The sequence below is a fragment of the Parasteatoda tepidariorum genome, chromosome 12 (assembly GCF_982258835.1).
Source record: "Parasteatoda tepidariorum strain Cologne lab strain chromosome 12, Ptep-v5.0, whole genome shotgun sequence".
In the NCBI taxonomy this organism is placed as follows: Eukaryota; Metazoa; Arthropoda; class Arachnida; order Araneae; family Theridiidae; genus Parasteatoda; species Parasteatoda tepidariorum.
This window is the reverse complement of record NC_141766.1, coordinates 63,761,552-63,781,095: the sequence shown is the minus strand read 5'-3', so window position 1 is coordinate 63,781,095 and position 19,544 is coordinate 63,761,552. Positions and strand designations below refer to the sequence as shown.

General features: G+C 28.0%; 1 protein-coding gene and 1 long non-coding RNA gene across 2 annotated transcripts in view; both read right to left on the bottom strand.

The window, feature by feature from the left end:
• The window catches only part of LOC107440711 (uncharacterized), a 101,961-nt gene extending 87,463 nt beyond the window's left edge, over positions 1 to 14,498 (bottom strand). The window contains exon 1 of the mRNA XM_016053694.4: positions 12,969 to 14,498. Coding sequence (XP_015909180.1) covers positions 12,969 to 13,746 — 778 coding nt within the window. The 5' untranslated portion in view covers positions 13,747 to 14,498. The remainder of the gene's footprint in view (positions 1 to 12,968) is intronic.
• A 4,310-nt stretch (positions 14,499 to 18,808) lies between these two features.
• LOC147801121 (uncharacterized) lies at positions 18,809 to 19,127 on the bottom strand. The gene is made up of 2 exons (XR_015430875.1): positions 19,047 to 19,127; positions 18,809 to 18,895 (listed from the first exon to the last, which is right to left on the bottom strand). It is a non-coding gene; the product is annotated as an uncharacterized LOC147801121 (long non-coding RNA).
• Between the last annotated feature and the right edge of the window lie 417 nt (positions 19,128 to 19,544).

Genomic DNA, 19,544 nt, shown 5'->3' with positions numbered 1-19,544 from the left:
ATTATAAGCCGATCAGTAATGTATAGTAATTATTAGTAAATTAATTACCTATAAAAATTAATAGTCAGTAATCTGAATTAAATGTTATTTCACATAAGCGTTTAAGCAATTAGGCTGTAATTAATTTGAATTAAATGACTTTGAAGTGGATAGTATGATACGCAAATAATAGGTAGTTAATAAATAGCCTGTAAAAATTAATAATCATTTAACTGTGTGAAGAAACTGACTGATGCAATGCATGTCTGTAAATAATAGTTAATAAATAGATAACTTGCAAAAATTAAGAAACTTAATTGGTGGGAAAACTTGCATAAGATAATAAGCTGTGCGCAATGTATTAAGTTTCCAAATGTTAAAAGTTATTTGAGCTAGAAAATAACTTTTAACATTCAAGTTAGTTAAATGAGCTAGGAAACTAATTTTATCATTCGTAAGTATTAGTAAGGAAATAACCAGTAAAAATTAATAATCAGTAAACTGAACCAATGTGAAAACCTCAAAATTTAACATTCATAAGATAATAAGTAAGTACGCAATATATTAAGTGCCAGTTCACAAAAGCGTTTGAGTTTTAAAAGCATTACAGGTTAAAATTTATTTGAATTAATCGATTTAAGAGGTGATTAGTATAATACGCAAATAATAGTTAATAAATAAATAACCTCAAAAATTAACTACCACTAAACTGACTCGTTGTGAAAAAAATAGTGTGTGAACACATTGCATAATGCGTAAACAATAGTAAATAATTAGATAACCTGGTATGAAAATTTAAAAACTTAACATTTATACTATAATAAAGCCGGTTCAAAACAATATTAAGAGGCAGTTTACATAAGAGTCTAGATTTACTAGCATCATGAGTTAAAATAAGTTTGAGTTAAGCGATTTATGAAACACATTGTGTCATTCTTACATTTAAAAGAAATTGTGATTTAATTCGTTTAGACAGTATATTTATCATGCATAATACGTAGTATAATACGTAAATAATTGTAAATAAACAACCTGTAAAAATTAATAATCACTATACTGACTCGGTGTGAAGAAAACGATTTATGAACGCTTTGTATAATCCATAAGTAATAGTTAAAAAATCGATAGTCTGCAAATATTAATACGTAAAAAACTGAATTAGTGTGAAAACTTCAAAATATAACATTCATACTATCATTAGCCGATCCACAATGTATTAAGCGACAGTTTATACAAATGCTTAAGTTTGCAAGCATTACGATTTTTTTTCTTTTGTGTTCAGTAATTTATGAAACACGTGGAATCATTCATAAATTTAAAAGAAATTGTGAATTCCCTAAGAGACTTCAACTAAACATTCGCATCCTATAGAGGATTCAAATCACCGAACAATGAATCAACATTTTGCCTTATGTCAGTGCAAGCATTATAGGTAGAAATTTATTTGAATTAACAGCTTATAAAGCGAATAGTATTATCCGTTAATAATAGTTAACAAATATATAACCTTAAGAATTTAATACTCAAGGAACTGAATACAACTGCATACGACCATTGGCCGATCCAGTTACGCAAGTGCTTACGTTTAGAAATATTATAAGCATTATAAGTTAATTTTTTGTTGTTGTTGAGATAAACGATTTATGAAACACATTGCATCATGTATGAATTTAAAAGAATTTGTGATTTAATTCGTCTCGACATTAAGTAAACTCCCTGCGAGACTCTATCAAAGCATCTAACGGAGGATTCAAACCACAGAACTATCAATCAACATTTTGTCTACGTAAGTGCTAAAATTAGTCGTTTAAAACATACAATAGTCAACAAGAAAATACTTTTACTAAACTTCTTTTGCGATGTTTTTTCTCATGCCTTCCCACTATTCCATGTATCTTGACAGTTCATTTGAAGGAAAAGATTTCCGCCCTCCGATTTTTAATTTTTTTTCTTTTTTAAATTTTCCTTCTGTAGGAACGACGATCGATTTTGCAATTAGGGACCTTAGTAATTATTCAAATTAAAAGCTGTTTTAGAAAAAATATGGCTAATTAAGGCGAATGGAATATTCATTCGAACAGACGTTTTTGAAATATATTTGTTGAAGAATAAATGCAAAATGTAAAAAAGTAATATTTTGCAATCATTTAGTGATGATGTCAAGACTCGCAAATAAATAATCCATTTAAAGTAGGATGATTTAAGAAGTTAACTTCTTTTTCCCTTTTGAACATCCATGTATGTTAATTTTGTGCATAAATATACATCATTTTATGAGATAAGAAGAATTCATTGTTATTCAAATAATTTTTTTTTTAACAATGATATGAGTTTTAAATTAAAATATTCCTTTTTCTTACAAGTCTTTAATTGAAAAAAAAAATATGCCTGTATCTACAAAAGAACTTCATTTTTAAGTTCTAATTTTGTACAGATACTTTCAAATCTGTTATTTCAATTCATAAAGTAAAACGCTAAATATATGGAAAATTTTTAAGTCATTATATACTGTATTTGGATTAGAAAATCTACCGCAATAAAAAAACCTTTCCGCAATATATATATATATATATATATATATATATATATATATATATATATATATATATATATATATATATATATATATATATATATATATATATATATATATATATTGTTTTTTAAAAGAAACGATTTTTCAACGAAGGCAGCAAATTGATTATAATGAGCATGAAAATATGTGTTGTCAGAAAGAAATAAACCAAAAATGAATAAAAATTATGACAGTGAAAAAGTAAATAAAAAAATGCGACTATATGAACTGTAAAAAATCTTAATTTGCCAATACAAAAACTTTTTAGAGTGTACAAACAAATCTTAAAGATGTACCATTATTTTCAATATCGGGAATAAATCCCTATTGAGTTTTTAAAACTTAAACGTGAAGATGAAATTATTTTGTTATAAATATATTCATGAAATAAGAATGGCATTCTTAAAAATAATTAGCAAGAAGATAAAATTATTTCGATATGCTTAAATATATTCATGAAACAAGAATGTATGAGTCTGAATATATTTATACATTTTTATTACTTCTTTTAAAATTATAACAAGATTCTGATGAGTATGATAAAAGAGAAGACAAAATGATTTTTTAGGAACATAATAAAAGAATACGTTATATTGCTCAGGATATTTATACCGTAATTTTATCCCGAATTTTTTACAGTTTATTGGATCATAAATGTCATTACTCATGGCTAATATATAACTCAAAACGTGAAATAATTATCAGTGACTGACTAAGTTTTTAGATAAATATTTTCAATGAGATATGACTTCAACAGCTACTGTACAACGCATTTTTACAGTACACACACAATATTTATAAGGTAGTGAAATTACAAAAAAATAAACAAACGTTACTCACCAGCTCGTAAAAATACTACAGAAAATTTATCAGGATTACTATTACATCATATAATTTTTTTAAATATCGTGGTTAACAATATCACTTAGCTGCAAAATCTCCCAATTTTTGTCTGCTTCAATGTTATACATATAAACTGTCGGAGTGAAATCACGTGAATGACATTCTTTTCTTGAAATCAATCGTAAAGCATTTTGTTTATTCAATTGCATGGAGAAAAAAAAAGTCCTAACAATATTCTTTAAAAATATTAAGTGCTTTTATAGTGAAAAGAGTTGCTGATTGCAATTGTAAAATCATCTGTTATACGTTTCTTCCGCTATTAAAAGAAATCATAAGCAGGAATTGTAAAAATTAACAAGAATAAATATCATTCCAAAAGTTAAACCCCAATATGTACCACAACAATTCGTAGAGACTGGCTTTTTCAAAAGTGTTATTTGTGGTACAAGTAAAATAATCGAAAGAAATGTAAACATATTTTTCGTTTTGTTTTCCTACATTAAAAAAATAAATAAAATCGAAAATCAACTATAGCATTCAAGTGGATTGAAATCAATTTATATTATGGATAAAATCCTCATTCCAATAAACACAATAAAAGTATAAATAAGTGCCTGCCAACTTTCTTCGCTTTTTTGGTAAAATTTCGTCCAGTGGAAGCTAAGTCTTTGTTTTAACGTATTATTCTTCGTTTTATAAATAAGATCTAAAGTTATTTTCGTCAATATTACTTATAAATGAATCTAAAGATTATACGAAAAGCTAGTTTGTTCCAGCTCTTTCATGGTGAGGCTTTTAAAAGTTGAAAAGTTTAAAAGTTGGCGAAATTGATAAAAATTCGAAAATCTTCAGTTTTTAATTATCTACCATTCTATAAAATATTTTGAAAAAAACATAGTAGTTCTGATTATGATCTAAAAAAAGTAAAATAATAATGAAAAGTAATAATGAATGAAAGTGTGACTAATATTTTTCTTTTTTTTCCGTTTTGTGATGATTTTTATTTTTATTCGAGGTAAAAAATATTGAACAGAAGAAACATTTTCTTTCTATTTCAAAAATGTTTTTGATGGACTAGCAAGCAATAATTAGAATTTCGATAAATATTTTCAAATTTGCTTTTTTACTAGACAGATAGAGAATTTTTTTAAATGTAAGTTTTTTATTTGCTCATTTGCTTATAATTTGTTTATTATTATTGCAATAAAACAGCACAAACCTGTTGACAAAAAGATCTAAAGTGAAAGAAATATATAGCTCAATTTTGAAATAGAGAAAATTCAGTTCTTGTAATTAAAATTTCTGGCATTAATATTTAAATTATAATCAAAATAAATTGAAACATAAATATATAAACAAATAACAGAAAATTTTGCAAAATTAAATTCCATTAAGGAAAAAATCAATACTAGAAGAGGAAGAAAAAAAAAAGTGTGTTTGATAACAGATTTTATTGATTTTTCGAAAAACTATAGTAATAGGGAGATAATATAACAGAAAAATGACTAAAATGTGAAATACTTTATTTAAATTCTAATGCCTCGAATTCTAGTACGCAAGCATTACTTTAATTTTTAAAAAAAGGGTAGTAAATGAAATAAGGACTAATAATTATTAAAAATAAATTGATTACGAAATAGTCCGACTTTTTTCTCTTCACTCTCATTAAATGTAATTAACAAGAATTAAATTCAATATATAAATAAAAGAGTAAATTTTATAAAAAAAAAATTCCATTAAAATATTGTGAGAAAATGAAACAATCCAAAAGGCAAACAGTGTAGAATACTTGTACTTTAGAGAGGATGTTTGCTCACCTTAAGGAATAAATTTGAAAAGCTTGAGGAAATTAAAAATTATGTTTTCAAATTGTTAAAGAAAGTGTTTTTTGGGAAAAAGATACCAAAATTTTTAAGTTGGACCTAAGATAATTCAACACATTGGGCTATGAGGATTCCAGAAAATTGCACGGTACCTTTTTAGACGCAATACTGAAGTTAAATTTGACGAAAAAATAATATCTTTGAAAAGAATTGTTTCTTATCACTATATTGACCTAAGGATTAAACACGTAGTAGTTTATTTTTAATGGTTTATAAGCGATGCCGAATATAAGAATGAGCAACAATTAAAAAAAAATCGCAATTACTTTGATTAAGTGAACTTTAATAGCTTAGATCTTAAGAGCATGGTGAATATGTATTAAAATATTTAAACTCATTAAACATTAAAAAAAGAAGCACGTGTATCTGGATTATATTAGAACAAAGAAATAGTAGATCTTTGTTTGAAGTCTTTTTAAGCAACCTCTACCTTAAACTTTTGCGCGTAACTCTAAAAGCATCCGCCCGATTTCTTTTTTACCAGCGCTATTTTGAGATCCATTTCAGGCCGGTCGCTAGATTTAACAAAACCGCTCTTCAAGAAGAACATGGAGAGGGAAAAACAGGAATAACTTTGTTACAATTTATTCATTATAATATCAAACAAAAATAAATCCTCAACACCTGCTATTTATTGTATTTAGAATTGGGGGTTCTTGGTTCAGGGAAATTTTATGTAGCGAACCCTTTGTCGCAAAATTTTTATTAAACACGTTTTTCATATTTTTTTTCATTATTCTGTATTAATTTAGGTCCAAAAAATTTTATATTTAGCATTTCAATCATTTGTGGTTATGAAATATAGACACCGGTGTCTTTTCCTGGATTAAAGGTAAAATCTTTCAAATTCGACTCACTTCCAAACTATACGTTTTCAAATTTGAACATATTTGCTGTTATTTAGATCTAAGTGAAACAGCAATTCATCATTGTTATGTTTTTAATTAACAAAATCAATTAGGGATAAAGTTTTGAATATGAATAATTTTTTTTTCCTAAGTACTTTATCTGGATTTTATTTTTAAACTCTCTAAACTAGGGAGACCCATCCGCGTCGAAGGTTTCTTTAAAGATCACAGCTTTTAGACAGACTTTATTTTTACCTAGAGAAAAGATTAGACTTTTAGACAGACTTTATTTTTACCTAGAGAAAAGATTAGACTTTTAGACTTTATTTTTACCCAGACAAAATAATGAGTGAACGAATAAGAAGAAATTTTACTAAGCAGAGAAATTTACGTTTGCACTTTAAAAATGACAAGAAAATCAACCACAAAAATCGGAAGCTATCTTAACCTGTTAGTGTCCAGCGTCATATTTATAGGACAGTTTCCTTTTACAAAAACATATATTGTGGTAGAACAATTGTTTCAGTTTTGTCTTTTATATAGGAGAATTAAGAGATACCAATCGGAAATAATTTAATAGTGATTTAAGTTTCTATCACTAGATCTTATAAGGAGCAGGGACATTTCGAAATGAAATGGTAACAAAAAGTTGATATTAGCCATTTAGTTGAATAACATATTATACCACTTTTTTCATAAAGCCACTTTTTGCACCACTTCAATATAAAAAGTCGGGATAAAACGGGTTAAAGAATCATTTTAATTAGGCAAAACACTTGATATTTGTGGATAATGTTGCTAGAACATACTTTAGCCCTTTCGAAAGCCGTGGTAAGTATACTAACTACCAATTTTTGAAGCCCATGGTGAACTATTCTATCACTTTTATTTTAGGTTTCCATTTGTTAATAACTTCAGCTTTCTTGAAGTGCGTTTGAATAAAACTGATAGTTTAAGAAAACTTATGAAAGTATAAGTTTGTAGCATTCATAAAATTTATTTTATAAATAGCGAAAAATAAAGGTCAATAAGTTCCCAATTTACCACCAAAAAAAAAAAAGTGGCATTAAAATTTAGATTTTTTTTTATAAACTAAATAAGTTTTTTTTTCTTATATCAATTACTATATTCTTATATCAATTTCAATTCCAAAAATACTCTAATTTACCTTTAGTAGAAATAAATGGCCCATTAAAGGGTTAACGTACTTTTCCGTATTTATGCCGCGATAATCGAGATTATTTATCAATTTTGTCAAATAAAAAATATTAACGTTTACATTTCGTTACCACTTTAAAAAGAATAAGAAAAACCGCTACAAAAATGAAAAAATTTTGCGCTAAGTTAAATAATTCCACTTATTATGGTCTATTAAAATTTTAAATTTTTATGAATTACATAATTTCTAAAAGCTTCGAATTTCTTATAATGTGCTTTGCAGTTTTGCTCTGTAAAACGTTTCCATTTGCAAGGTTTTTTACTTTCGTTTTCCGTTGAAAAACGGAAAAATTTGTGTTGGTTGACCACTTACAGAACGACAAAAATTACAAGATTCAGTTACATGTGGCCAACTGATAAACAAACAAGTATTTTGTTAATTCGAAAGGAGATTATTATTACCAGCTTTGAAGCATTGTCAATTTACAAATTTAGCGAACTAAGTAAATTTCACTTCATAATCAGTAACTATAAATTTTAAAAAAATTATTAATAAGTTTTAATAAAAAATTTAATATGAAATAAAGTTTTACTGAGATTTAAATAACTAAATACGAGTTTTTATTCACAAGTATTTTATTGTCATAATAGATTTCTCTTATTCTTTATTTTTAAAATTTGCATTTATTCATTTATCATTAACATATCTATAAAAAATGAAACTACAAAATCAACATAATACTTAAAATCTCATCAACAGAGATGCCAACTTGTTCCGGACAGCGAATAAAGATTACCGAGTGGTAGTTTATTAATTGTGATTCTTTGTTTAATAAATTCAATTTATTAGATTGTTATCCACCACTGTTTCTAAATAACTCGTAGGTTTATATATTCACCACTTTATAACAGTAAATCATGAACCACAATGTAGCAAAATTTCAAAATGTTTTTAAACACAATGTATATATGTCACGATGTATGGGATAGGGGCCGCTGCGCGGCCCAGGTGCCCAGTTCTTTTTAAATAAAGCAAAGCAGTAAATCATGTTAAACCTCTTAAAAAGTAAGCCATATTAGTCAAATTTTTGCGATTGTAGTTATTTACCGTTTTTAAAATTATTATGGCGTATCCGGAGCAGTTGGCATCTCTGCATCAAATATTTCATATTTATGCATATATATAATGATTTTTATCAATTAAGTATTGTATTTAAATTTGTTTCGTTTTATAATTGTTTAAATTAAGGAATCTTTCATAGACATTTCCTCTTATAATTTTATAAATAAGTAATCTATCAAAAATTTAAGCATACAAGATTTAAAACTACGAAAATTCATATAAAAAAATACTGATTTGAAATTAAAATTTTTTTTTTTAAATTCTTTCTGATGCTTGCATCCGTTCCAATGGAAAATTTTATCGGTAGTCATTTGTGATGAGGTCAGAAGTTTTTTTTATTACTTTTTTATTTTTTTTTATCAGGCTACAACATATCTATGAGGTCAGAACCATTTTTATCAACTGTAGGGAATCTACCATAGACGAAAATATCAAGTAAAAGTTTCCTTTAATGATTTTAATTATTATGATTAGTTTTTTTAGTCTTTCATAATTCCAACGTGTTTGTAGAAATTTCATTTTCAAAGCATATTTTGCCAAAATCATCAAATTTGGAATAAAAGATAAAGGTCAAGATAATTTTCGATATCCTGAAATAAAATTTAAGTCCATTTTTTTTCTTCTTAAATTTGTATGCATTCACAAATTGTTTTTATGAAACAGGAAATTGAATTAAAAGAACATGAACAATATTTTGCCAGTTAAAAATGCAAATTGTGGTGACCAACAAAAAACAATGAAAAAAAAGACTAAGAATTTTTTTGTAAACTTATTTCTTTACTGTTTATTATTAAAAACAAATGTCCAGCAGGATTTCGACTCAAATGATGTAATTATCTGATAGTAATGAAGAATGAATTAAAAAATTGAGAAGCTGAATATTAATGAAAAGAAATTTGACCTCTTCATTCACTATTTCGGTGCCTAATTTCATCTCTGGTTTCAATGGTTAATTTTTAATATAACATTTGAAAAATATGTATACATATTATATTTTAAATATAATGAGAGAAAATAATTATGACATGATGTTATTTATCTTTTCTTTCTTTAATGTTGAAGATTAATAATGTTCATGCAAAATATGCTTTCTCACCAGAAAACTCTTTAGTGCTAATAATTCGGTCGAAGGTTTTATATTTCTTAACTATATTAATTAATTGACGAAATTAGCAAGAAACAATTTTCAATTACCAGTTTTTTTTTTTCGTTCTGTTTAGAAAGCTGACTCAAAAAAATTATTGAACAACTCACATTCTTAAAACGTGAAAATAATATATGTTTTCTCAATAAGTTAAACTTTTGACATATTTTTTCTAAACTAACCCCCCCAAAGCATCAGAAAAAATGCTAATACAAAGCTGCCAACTTTCTACGCTGTTTGGGAAAATTTCTTCTTCTAGTTCATGATTTAACATATTATTCCTTGTTTTCTAAATTTGATTTATTTTCCATACCATTACATGTAAATATTTCAAAAGTTTATATGTATCGCTATTTTGTCTCAGCTCTAAGAAGGTGCAGCTTTTAAAATATTCTGAAAGCTTTCGTTTTTAATTTCTTACCACTCAATGAAATATTTTGCAAGTAAGTACACCTGATTTTACAAATTTTTCCAACTCTTAGAAAGTTATTTATTTATTAATTTTTCTTTTTGTAGTTTATTACTGCGTCAGATGGGCATTTAGTTTTAATAAACTCTTATAAACAATTTATTCTTGAATTTTACTTTTAACTCATTTACACTATACAGGCCAGCCAACTAATACCCTTTTTTCGAAATATTTTATGGCGTGGTAAACATTTATAAACCAAAGCTTTCAGAAATGTTTATCATTTTGCCAGCACTTTAAAAGCTTCACAGCGTGAGAGCTGGAACAAAGTGGCTTTGCATATGAACTTTTAAATCTTTTGTATGTAGTAGTGCGGAAAATAAGTTTAAATGAATAAAAATTAATACATTAAAACATAACTATAGCTTCCACTGGAATAAATTTTTCAAAAGAGTAGAAAGCTGACAGCGCCTGACTATGTACTCTATATTTACTTAGTCTTTTACTCTTGAATTCATTACGGACAATTTTTTCATTATACTGACAGAAAAGCTATATTTTTTCTCATGAAAAAATGAATTATATATTTGCGCAGTTATAATAAATATAATTTCGTAAATTTTTATTGGAGACCGTAATGAATGAAGAACAAACAAAATTATTGGAAGTAAACAATAAATTCGAAATTTTTTCTTTTGATAATCTTAGTTTCTTTCTAAACAAAAATCATCGAATTTTATTATAAAAATTTTATAATTGTTAATAAGACCATTTCAAATTTTTATTTCAATTTATGAAATTCATCTATAATAATTTAATCATCTATAATCATTAATATTTTCCTGAATGGTTTAATGTTTAGATATGTAAATAAACTGGTATAAGTGCATTGCTTATTATAGAATAAACATATAAATGGTATATTTTTGCTGGAAATTACTTTTAATTTGATAGAAATTAATTTCTTTACAAATTATTTTAATTAATTAATTTAATTTTAAAGTTTTTACTTGTTAGTTTTATTTATTAATTTCTTTACAGGTTAGTTTTATTTATTAATTTCCTTACAAGTTACCTTTACTAATTAATTTTTTTACAAATTACTTTTACTTATTAATTTAATTACAAATTACTCTTATTTATTAGTGGCAAGTCAAGTAAACTCTTAAAAATTTCTTTAAACGTTGATCCATAATCGGTGCAAATCTATGTTCAATCTAATAAGTTGTTAAATTTTACCATGTTTCCATTTTAGTTGAACCGTAGTATTGTAAAATCAACTTTAAGGTGTTAAATTTTAAGCTATGGTTTAATTTATTACCATAAAGCTGCAATAAATTGTAACAATATTAAGGTAAAATGCGCTTCAAAATGTCTAAAATTCAAAGAAAAAAATATTAACTTTCTGAGCAATTAAGTATGGACAGAAGCTTTTGCCGTATTATTTAAACATAATAATTTCATTTAAAAAAAAAAGTTGGACCAAAGTTCAAGGACATAGAATTCGCATTGTTAAAAATGAAATTCATCCTTCGAATCACGTACAGAAACACCTTCAATTCGAAATTACTGTTATTTAAGTAACGAATAATAATAGTGTTTACGTTACGAATTATAATATATTTTCTTGCAAGTAACAAATAGAAAGAAGAATATGGATAAGCTACTTAGACGAAATATTTATTTAAAAAAAGATAGGGACATAGGAATTTCTGAAATAAATATTATTGCAAGTATTGTATGCTTATAATATATATATATATAGGCATCTAAAATGTTGATTTTTTTTCTAAAAACACAAGAGAAAAAAAAATATTTGTTATGTTTATAGTTTGTATTCTAAGTTCATAAAAATTTATGGTATTAAGCCACTAGTTAACAAAAAAAATAAAGAAGTAATTTAAAATGTTATAGTTTACACAGAACTACTTAAAATCTGTGTCATTAAATTTTTTCGAACCATAAAAAATTGATTATTAGCATCATTACTCTATATGTAATTAACCGAAAAAATGAAGCTCTGTGATTGAATTTATTTATAGAGTCTTATATGAATGAAGAAGGATTTAATTTAATCTGTTTCTATAACAGATTAAAAGAAAGAGTTTTATTTTATATTCACAATTTTTTTTCAAATATTGCATAATGCATAATAATGCTTAATTCTGGTTTATAAATGTTGAAACAAAATGAGATAATTTGCTATAATTCATTAAAATATTTCATTTGTTTTTGCTTATTACAAACTTTTTGAGGAGGCGATTTTTGTTTAAAATATTTATCTCTCCTTCCTAAAATATTGTTTTCCGATCTGTGATCAAAAATAAAACAAGGGCTCCCAAAAGTTTTCCAAAAATAAAGTGGCAGCAAACTACTCATCAAAGCAATTGGAAGTTTTCCCAACTTTGCTACCACATTAATTTACTAACTATTCATCTAGCATGTATCATATTTCTATGTAAGTAATAAATTTCCAAACCTTTGTGTTGATCAATCAATTTTTAAATACAAGGATTATATTTTATAACATAAATTTTGCTGCTACCAGTTTAAGAGAATCTGTGGAACTTTTGGAGCCCACTAAAAGTAAGGTCGCATATATATTATAAAACAGTGCAAATATATATATAATTTTGTGAGTTTATACTTTTCTTCTTCAGTTAGGACTTAATTTGACGGTTATCATAGCTGTAAACATTTGAAAAGTATAGTTAAAATTTAAGAATCATTAAATTTATTAGAAAATCAAAATCTTTTTAAAAAAAAATCGAAAATCTTATCTCGGTAAACATTTTCATTCCTTTGAGAAATTTAGAGAAATTTCGATTATATATAGATTTAAAATTGTTTGTTAATTTGATACAAATAAACAAGTTTTGCTTTCAAGTTAACAAAAGATGTTTATTTACGTCAAACTTATTTGTAAAACTATGTATATGTTCGAATTTTTAAATTTTTTTTCTTTCATTTCGTTAAAGTGACAAGATAAATGAAAAAGGTACTTACGAGGCTTGGGAACACTTCGTTTTACTTGCATCCACTTATATGTGGGTACTGGTGATGCTTGAGCTGTAGTTACTCGAGTCCTGTGTATAGGGTACTGGTATCCTCCATTCATTTGACAACTTTCTCTTAAAGCCGGATCATAATTTTCATAACCACCATAACCATTCCTTCTTGATAAATTTAAAGAGTCTAAATAAGGATAAGTGGTAGGTGGTACAAAACCCGTGACAACCCGAGCTCCTTCGGGACTTATAGGGACCACTTGGTCGGCAGGTTGATGAGTCCCGATTTCGTAAGAGTAGTCCAGGTTTCGGTAGGGATGGTGGTAGGTTGTATTACGGGGTGGTACATCGGCACTATAAGGTGAATGGTGATGAAAAGGTCCTATTCTTTGGTGATGTTGCTGCTGTTGTTGATGAAAGTGGGATTGATCTAGATTAGTGTAACTGAGTCCATTACTTTCACTAATAATCTGATGGGGGGTCGGATGACCATTTGTTGCTTCAGGGTGGAGAGGGGGTGTCCGGAGTTCCGGTGCGCTAGAATAAGGGGTCATTAGTGTAGTTGGTAAATAGGAAGGTCCTGCAGGTTGTATAAGTCTTTCGGGAGTTTGTTGATGATAGTAATAGGCAGAAATAGTTTCTCCACCACTCGCTGTTGTTGCGGTAGAGCCACCATTGTAAAGCGGCTGTTGCGTCGTAGCATTACCGGCCGTCCCATAAGCAGTCGCGTCCCCTCCGTTACGGCAGACGGAGGCGTACACGACATTCGAATTCATAATCAACTACTCCGAACAGCAGTTTAACTTCTTTTCCACTTTTATGTCTAGAAAAAAATAAAGGGGCTTATTCTGTACCTCTTTTCCAAAAAGGAGTCCGTAAAAGAGGCCTTTTTCCAAATTAGCTGTCTTGCTAGGAGATAAATCAGAAAATAAACGGACGGTAAATCATCACAACCGAGCTTGACAGAAATATGGGAGTTAAATGAAGCACGTGACTCTACCTCTCGACCAATCAAGTTTCGACTGAGGCGGAGTTCGGGAGCTTCGGGCAAGCCATTTAGATGCCCAGAGTTTTCCGAGTGGGGTTTTCTTCAGTGACAAGTTTCGGGCCTCCGAAAAGTGATTTTCAACCCTCCCCCTCTTTTTTCAAGCCCCCTCTTTCCCGAGACTGAAATTCTTTTTATTTTTTTCCTTCTTCGAAATTCGAATGGATTTTACGCTAAGCTCAACTCGATGTCGTTCAATCGGCGGGGAACGTTGACATTAAACGTGTCTTAATACCCGCATCGCTAATTTTCGCCAACAGGTGTTTCTAAAGAAGGATTTCGGCGGCCGATTTTCGCACTTTTTCGCGCTGCTTGAAATCAATGGTGTTAAAGAGTTCAGGAGGAGAGATGGGATTGGGTAAAAAGAAATCGTTTAGCCGAGTTTCTTCTCCTACTTTTTATCTTGTTATCTTTTGAAAGATATTTCCTTAATATTAAAGTGACTTTCTTAACAAATCGTTTGAACTTTTTATTTGCCAATTTATTGACATCGCTTCAAATATATACCTTATACTAAATTAAATTAGTTAATTTTTATTTTGCCTATTTTAGTATTTATTTTTATCTTTTGTAAGATATGTATCAGCTTTGATAAGGTAAATTTCTTAGTTTATCGTAAGCCTATTCATTTTTATCTTTTGAAAGATAGTAGTAAGGTGATTTTGCTTAGCTTATTTATTTGCAGTGTTTGAAATAAAACCGACTTTGATTTTGACTATTTACTTTTATCTTTTGCAAGATTTATGCTAACTTATATGATACTTTGTAGTTAACTTTGCTAACTTATTTGATACTTTGTAGTCAATTTTTTTTTTTTTTTTGCTTATTTATTTTTATCTTTTGAATTATGTATATAGTGAGTATATTTAATAATTAATAAATTTGTAAGTCTTTATTTTTATAATTTGCGTTGATTTTCATATAATACATAGGTAAATTTGTTAATTTTTGTTTCGCTTATTTATTTTTATTTAAAAGATATAATAATTTAAATCTAATGTATAGGCAAATTTGTTAATCTTTGTTTTGCCTATTTATTAGATGTTAGACAAAAATATAAGTGTGCTGAGCATATCTAATAATATTTTAATTCAATTCGGTTTTACATATTTAATGTATCTTCATTTTCTGAAAAATATATATCTAGACTTTTGCCTACTATTTACGTAAATTCGTTATCAATTAATTTGCTTATTTATTTGCATCATTTGAAAGTTGTTTTAGGGTTACAATCAGAAACACTCATCAAGGATAATTCATTGAGTATTTCTGATAGCAAAGAAAGTTTTCAATTTCTTGTTTTATTTATTTATTTATATCATTTGAGGTATAAACTTTTATCAAATTTTTTAAAATTTCAGAATTTATTGTTTTCAAGTTACCCATAATTTTGTATCAATGAATAGCAAAAAGATTACGTATTTGGAAAAAAATTGAGACGAGTGTTTGGAAATAAAAATAATACAAAAAAAAAAAAAAAAAAAAAAAAAAAAAGAAGAAGAAACTAATTTCTAGTAAAAGTCCATCGAACATTTTATTAATTTTTAATTCTGAAAACACATCGCACTCGTTTGTTACTAAATATTCTCATTTAATTCAACGCTACTCGATAGAAAATTTATTAAAAAAAATTAATTTACAATTTTTTTTTAAATGAACTTTAAACATTTATTGAACGTCTGTTTTTATAATTTCAATGAAACAAAACAAAGCGAAAAAGGAACAGAGATTTAGATTTTTGTTAGTTATAAGAATCGTTTGCAGCATTAGCAAAGATAAAATTTGGTTTTATCTAGAATCTCAATTTAATAACAATTTCCGCGCATTTAATACAGATACTTTATTTCTTTACTGTCCTGTCACTAAAATTTCAAAAGAACGAAACGAAGGAAGAATTGAACATTTGCTTCTGCAATATATAAGAATCGTTTGCAGTATATTTTGGAAACATAAATTTGGGTAATATCCAGAATTTCAAACTCACAATTCTTGCGTGTTAAAGCAGGTATAATTTAAATTTTAGTTATGTGCAGGGCGTTTCTTATAAAAGTTCGCAGGGGCGTGATAGCAAGAAAGAGTTCGCTTCAAGAGGTGAGGCGCGGCAGCTGTCAAATCTTGACTCCTCTGTAAAAGCTTTTGGAACAGGGCTTCTCAAGAAAATTCGAAGTTGGAGCATGCCTCGCCAACGAAGATTGTCATTGGTTAGAAGCAGGGGAAAATGAATAATGATTCAAAGAAGAGCATTCAGTGTTTCTTTACAAGTAGCGGGAAAAAGGGGAAGTTCTTTTTACTTTTCTGTTAAACATCTGCTTAAGTTAGCTGTTTGCAACTCACGCGCAGATGTTTACACTGTCAGGAATCACAGTCTAGAGATTCTAGGCAGAAATATTTTACTTATTGTTCGATCACAATTACTGCTACGAGGGATCTTCAAAATAAAAAATACAAACCACCCTTTTTTTAGTAAGTTTATATAACACATTCATAAAGCTCATGGTGGTCAAAGAATTGTCCTTTTGCACTGTCGGCCAGAAGACTATAATCTTTGACCAAAAGTAAAAAATGAATTTTTCAACTAAAGTATGCGTAGGCAGTTTTAATATATCCCAAAATAAGTATTCATAATCATTCCAAGCATTATAATTTACTTTTTGGACCGACGAGAGTACAATTTTATGAAAAATGTTAAAAAAATTTTTTAAATGTAACTTTTAAATTTTTATTTCAGAAACATATATAGGATTTTCACCTTACTGTTGCATTTTTATCAGAGTAATTAGTGTTAAATTATAGTACAATTTTTCAGCTTGTTGGATTAGTTAATACTCTTGACAAACTTATAGTTTGTATCTTATCATTTGACATTTTACAATGACTTTCGAAAATTAGTCCCAAAAAGTTCCACGAGGTAATTAACTAAACTTTTTTTTGTTGTCTTCTTGGATGTTTCTTTTTTCGAAAAAACCTGCCCCATTTAGCCCGTAAATTATGTTTTTTTCATGCTTTCGCGTTATTTTGTAATATTACTTCGGAAATATAATTTGCTTTTCATTTTTAATATAAAATTACGAAAATTATTATATTTTCATTGCTATATTTAATTATTTAAGCGTACCAAAATATATTTTTATTTTTGCTTGCCATATTTCAGCCGCCATTTTGTTTGTTTTTTTGATATTTTTAGTGCATTTAAAAATTTCAACTATGAATTCAATTTACCTGCACATAAAAAAACCCTAAATACAAATTTTGAAACAAATTTTATCGAAATACTAATTTTGGCCACGAAATCTTGGATGCTGGCCCATTGTGTTTTGTCAGAAAGTTCCCGGGTTCTAATCTCGATCAGAGGCATGGATGTTCTTTCCTTCCCTGTATTATTTGTCCTTCTTACTGTGGAAAAACGATGACCCTTCTAATATTGTGCCTGTTTGAGAGACTCGTAAACTATGCAAATATTGAAATAATTCTGGAGCTACTTTATACTTATTTAAAGTAACACCTTAAAGGGGAATTAAGACTCATTTTTGAAATTTATTTAAAAATGCACATATTTTTTAAAAAATTTTGTGTCTTTCCTACACTAAGACACAAAATTTGTTTTAAAAATCTTCGAGTCAATTTTAAGAGGAAATTAAAGTTTAAGAACTTCAAAAAAACATATGCTTTTAATTTTTGATGTAACCATGCATTTGATAATCATGCATTTGACTTTATTTATTTAACTTCGGTCTTTTTTGCTGTTTACATTTTAAAAAGATTTTAAAATTACACATTTCTTATTCTCACGTAGGAATCCTCTTTCATAGATTTTGTATCAAATCGTTTCGAAGTTGAAAAATGCGAGAAAAAGAATGAATTACAAGAAAAGAAGGACAGAAAAAAAAAACTTTTAGCACGTGAAGTTTAAAGGAAGAAAAAAACAAAACTTATCTCGCTTTCTAATTTAGATAGGAATAAAATTTTTAAAGGATAAATCAAAACATAATTTTTTAAAAAAAATGAATAACACGAATCTCTAAAATTTCATTTCTGTTTTTGTAAGCTTTTGCTGCGCATGTGCAACATATGTCATTGTGCATACTACATTTTGCTGAGAGTAGTTAGAGATGAAATGTCTATTATGGTGTCGTTAAAAATACTGTGTTTATCTGTCAGTAATTGTTATTTTAGATTTTAAATGCATCAACAATGGCTAACTCTACTTTTTTTGGGTAAATATTATTATCTTAGTAAATTAATAATATTATCTTATGAATCAAAATTATTCAAGAAATTATTAAACATTACAGCCCAAAACATATTTCTGGAAATACTTTTCTCATTGCAAAGCATGGTTTTCCATAGTTTTCATAGTTAAAATTAGGAAACTACACACAGGAATTATGTGAAGTTTGTCAAATGAAAGTAGATTAAATTTTTACTTCTGTAGGTATTCGAATTTCTGTAGTCCCGCATGGACTGATCGTAAATATACGGTGCCCAGTAGAACACCAAATTCAAGCCTCACTGACTGCTGTCAGTAAGCGGGTGGGGGACCACTTTGATCAGCCTTCGTAGGGACCGAAGGTGCGCGATATCGGTCCTTTTTAAATTGTTCTACTGTAAAGTGCTCGAATTCGCCTGCAGATCGCCGGGCAACTACAGGAGGGGAGCCATCCCCTCTACAGTAGATCAAAATTGCGATGGCATGTCTCCCTCAGGAATTTTTCCCAGACCGTCGCCAATAGCTCATTGAGCAGCTCTAGTGCGACGTAAATAGGGTTCCTACCTATCAACCTACCAAATTCTAATTTTTTTTTTTTTTTTTTTTTTTTTTTTTTAATGGCGGGCACTTGGAACTATTGTCCATTGGCCACAGAAAGTGCCAGAACTGCTAACTCTCTTTTCGTTACCCAGTGGGCACTTGTGGCGAAGCCACGGCGGTGGAGCAGCGTCGCCCACGTCACACTACCACAACCCGTTTGTAGGGCGGGTCTCATTCACACACAAAGGAGAAAGGACATAGAACACAGATAGAGAGAAAGAAACATCCATGCCCAGAGCGGGATTCGAACCCGCAGCCACTGGCTCCGCAGTCAGGCACGCTAACCGCTCGGCCACCTGGCCGGCTCAACCTACCAAATTCTGAAAATAAAATTTATTATAACCAGAAATAATTCAAACATAGTATAATAATTTAAACAACTATCAGTTTTAATTTTGATTATATAGTGCGATAAAGCTATTTAAAGGATCAATGCAGATAGTCTTTTTTTTTACCATGCAATTGATGGGTTAGTTGCTCTATACAGAAATTTAAGTTCTTAAAGTATCTTTAAGAAAAAAACATTAACCTGGGTTTTAATTTCTGTGTATTTCTTGGACATTTTTGTTATACTTTAAAAGTTCGTCATGGGTGATCAAATTTATTATAGACAATACATCTTTAATAGTGGTCAGATTCGCTTAAATTTTATTATTATATTTGTAAGTACAAAAAGTTAAACTAAAGAGAAAAATACTAATTTGCACTGTTTTTTGGCTCAT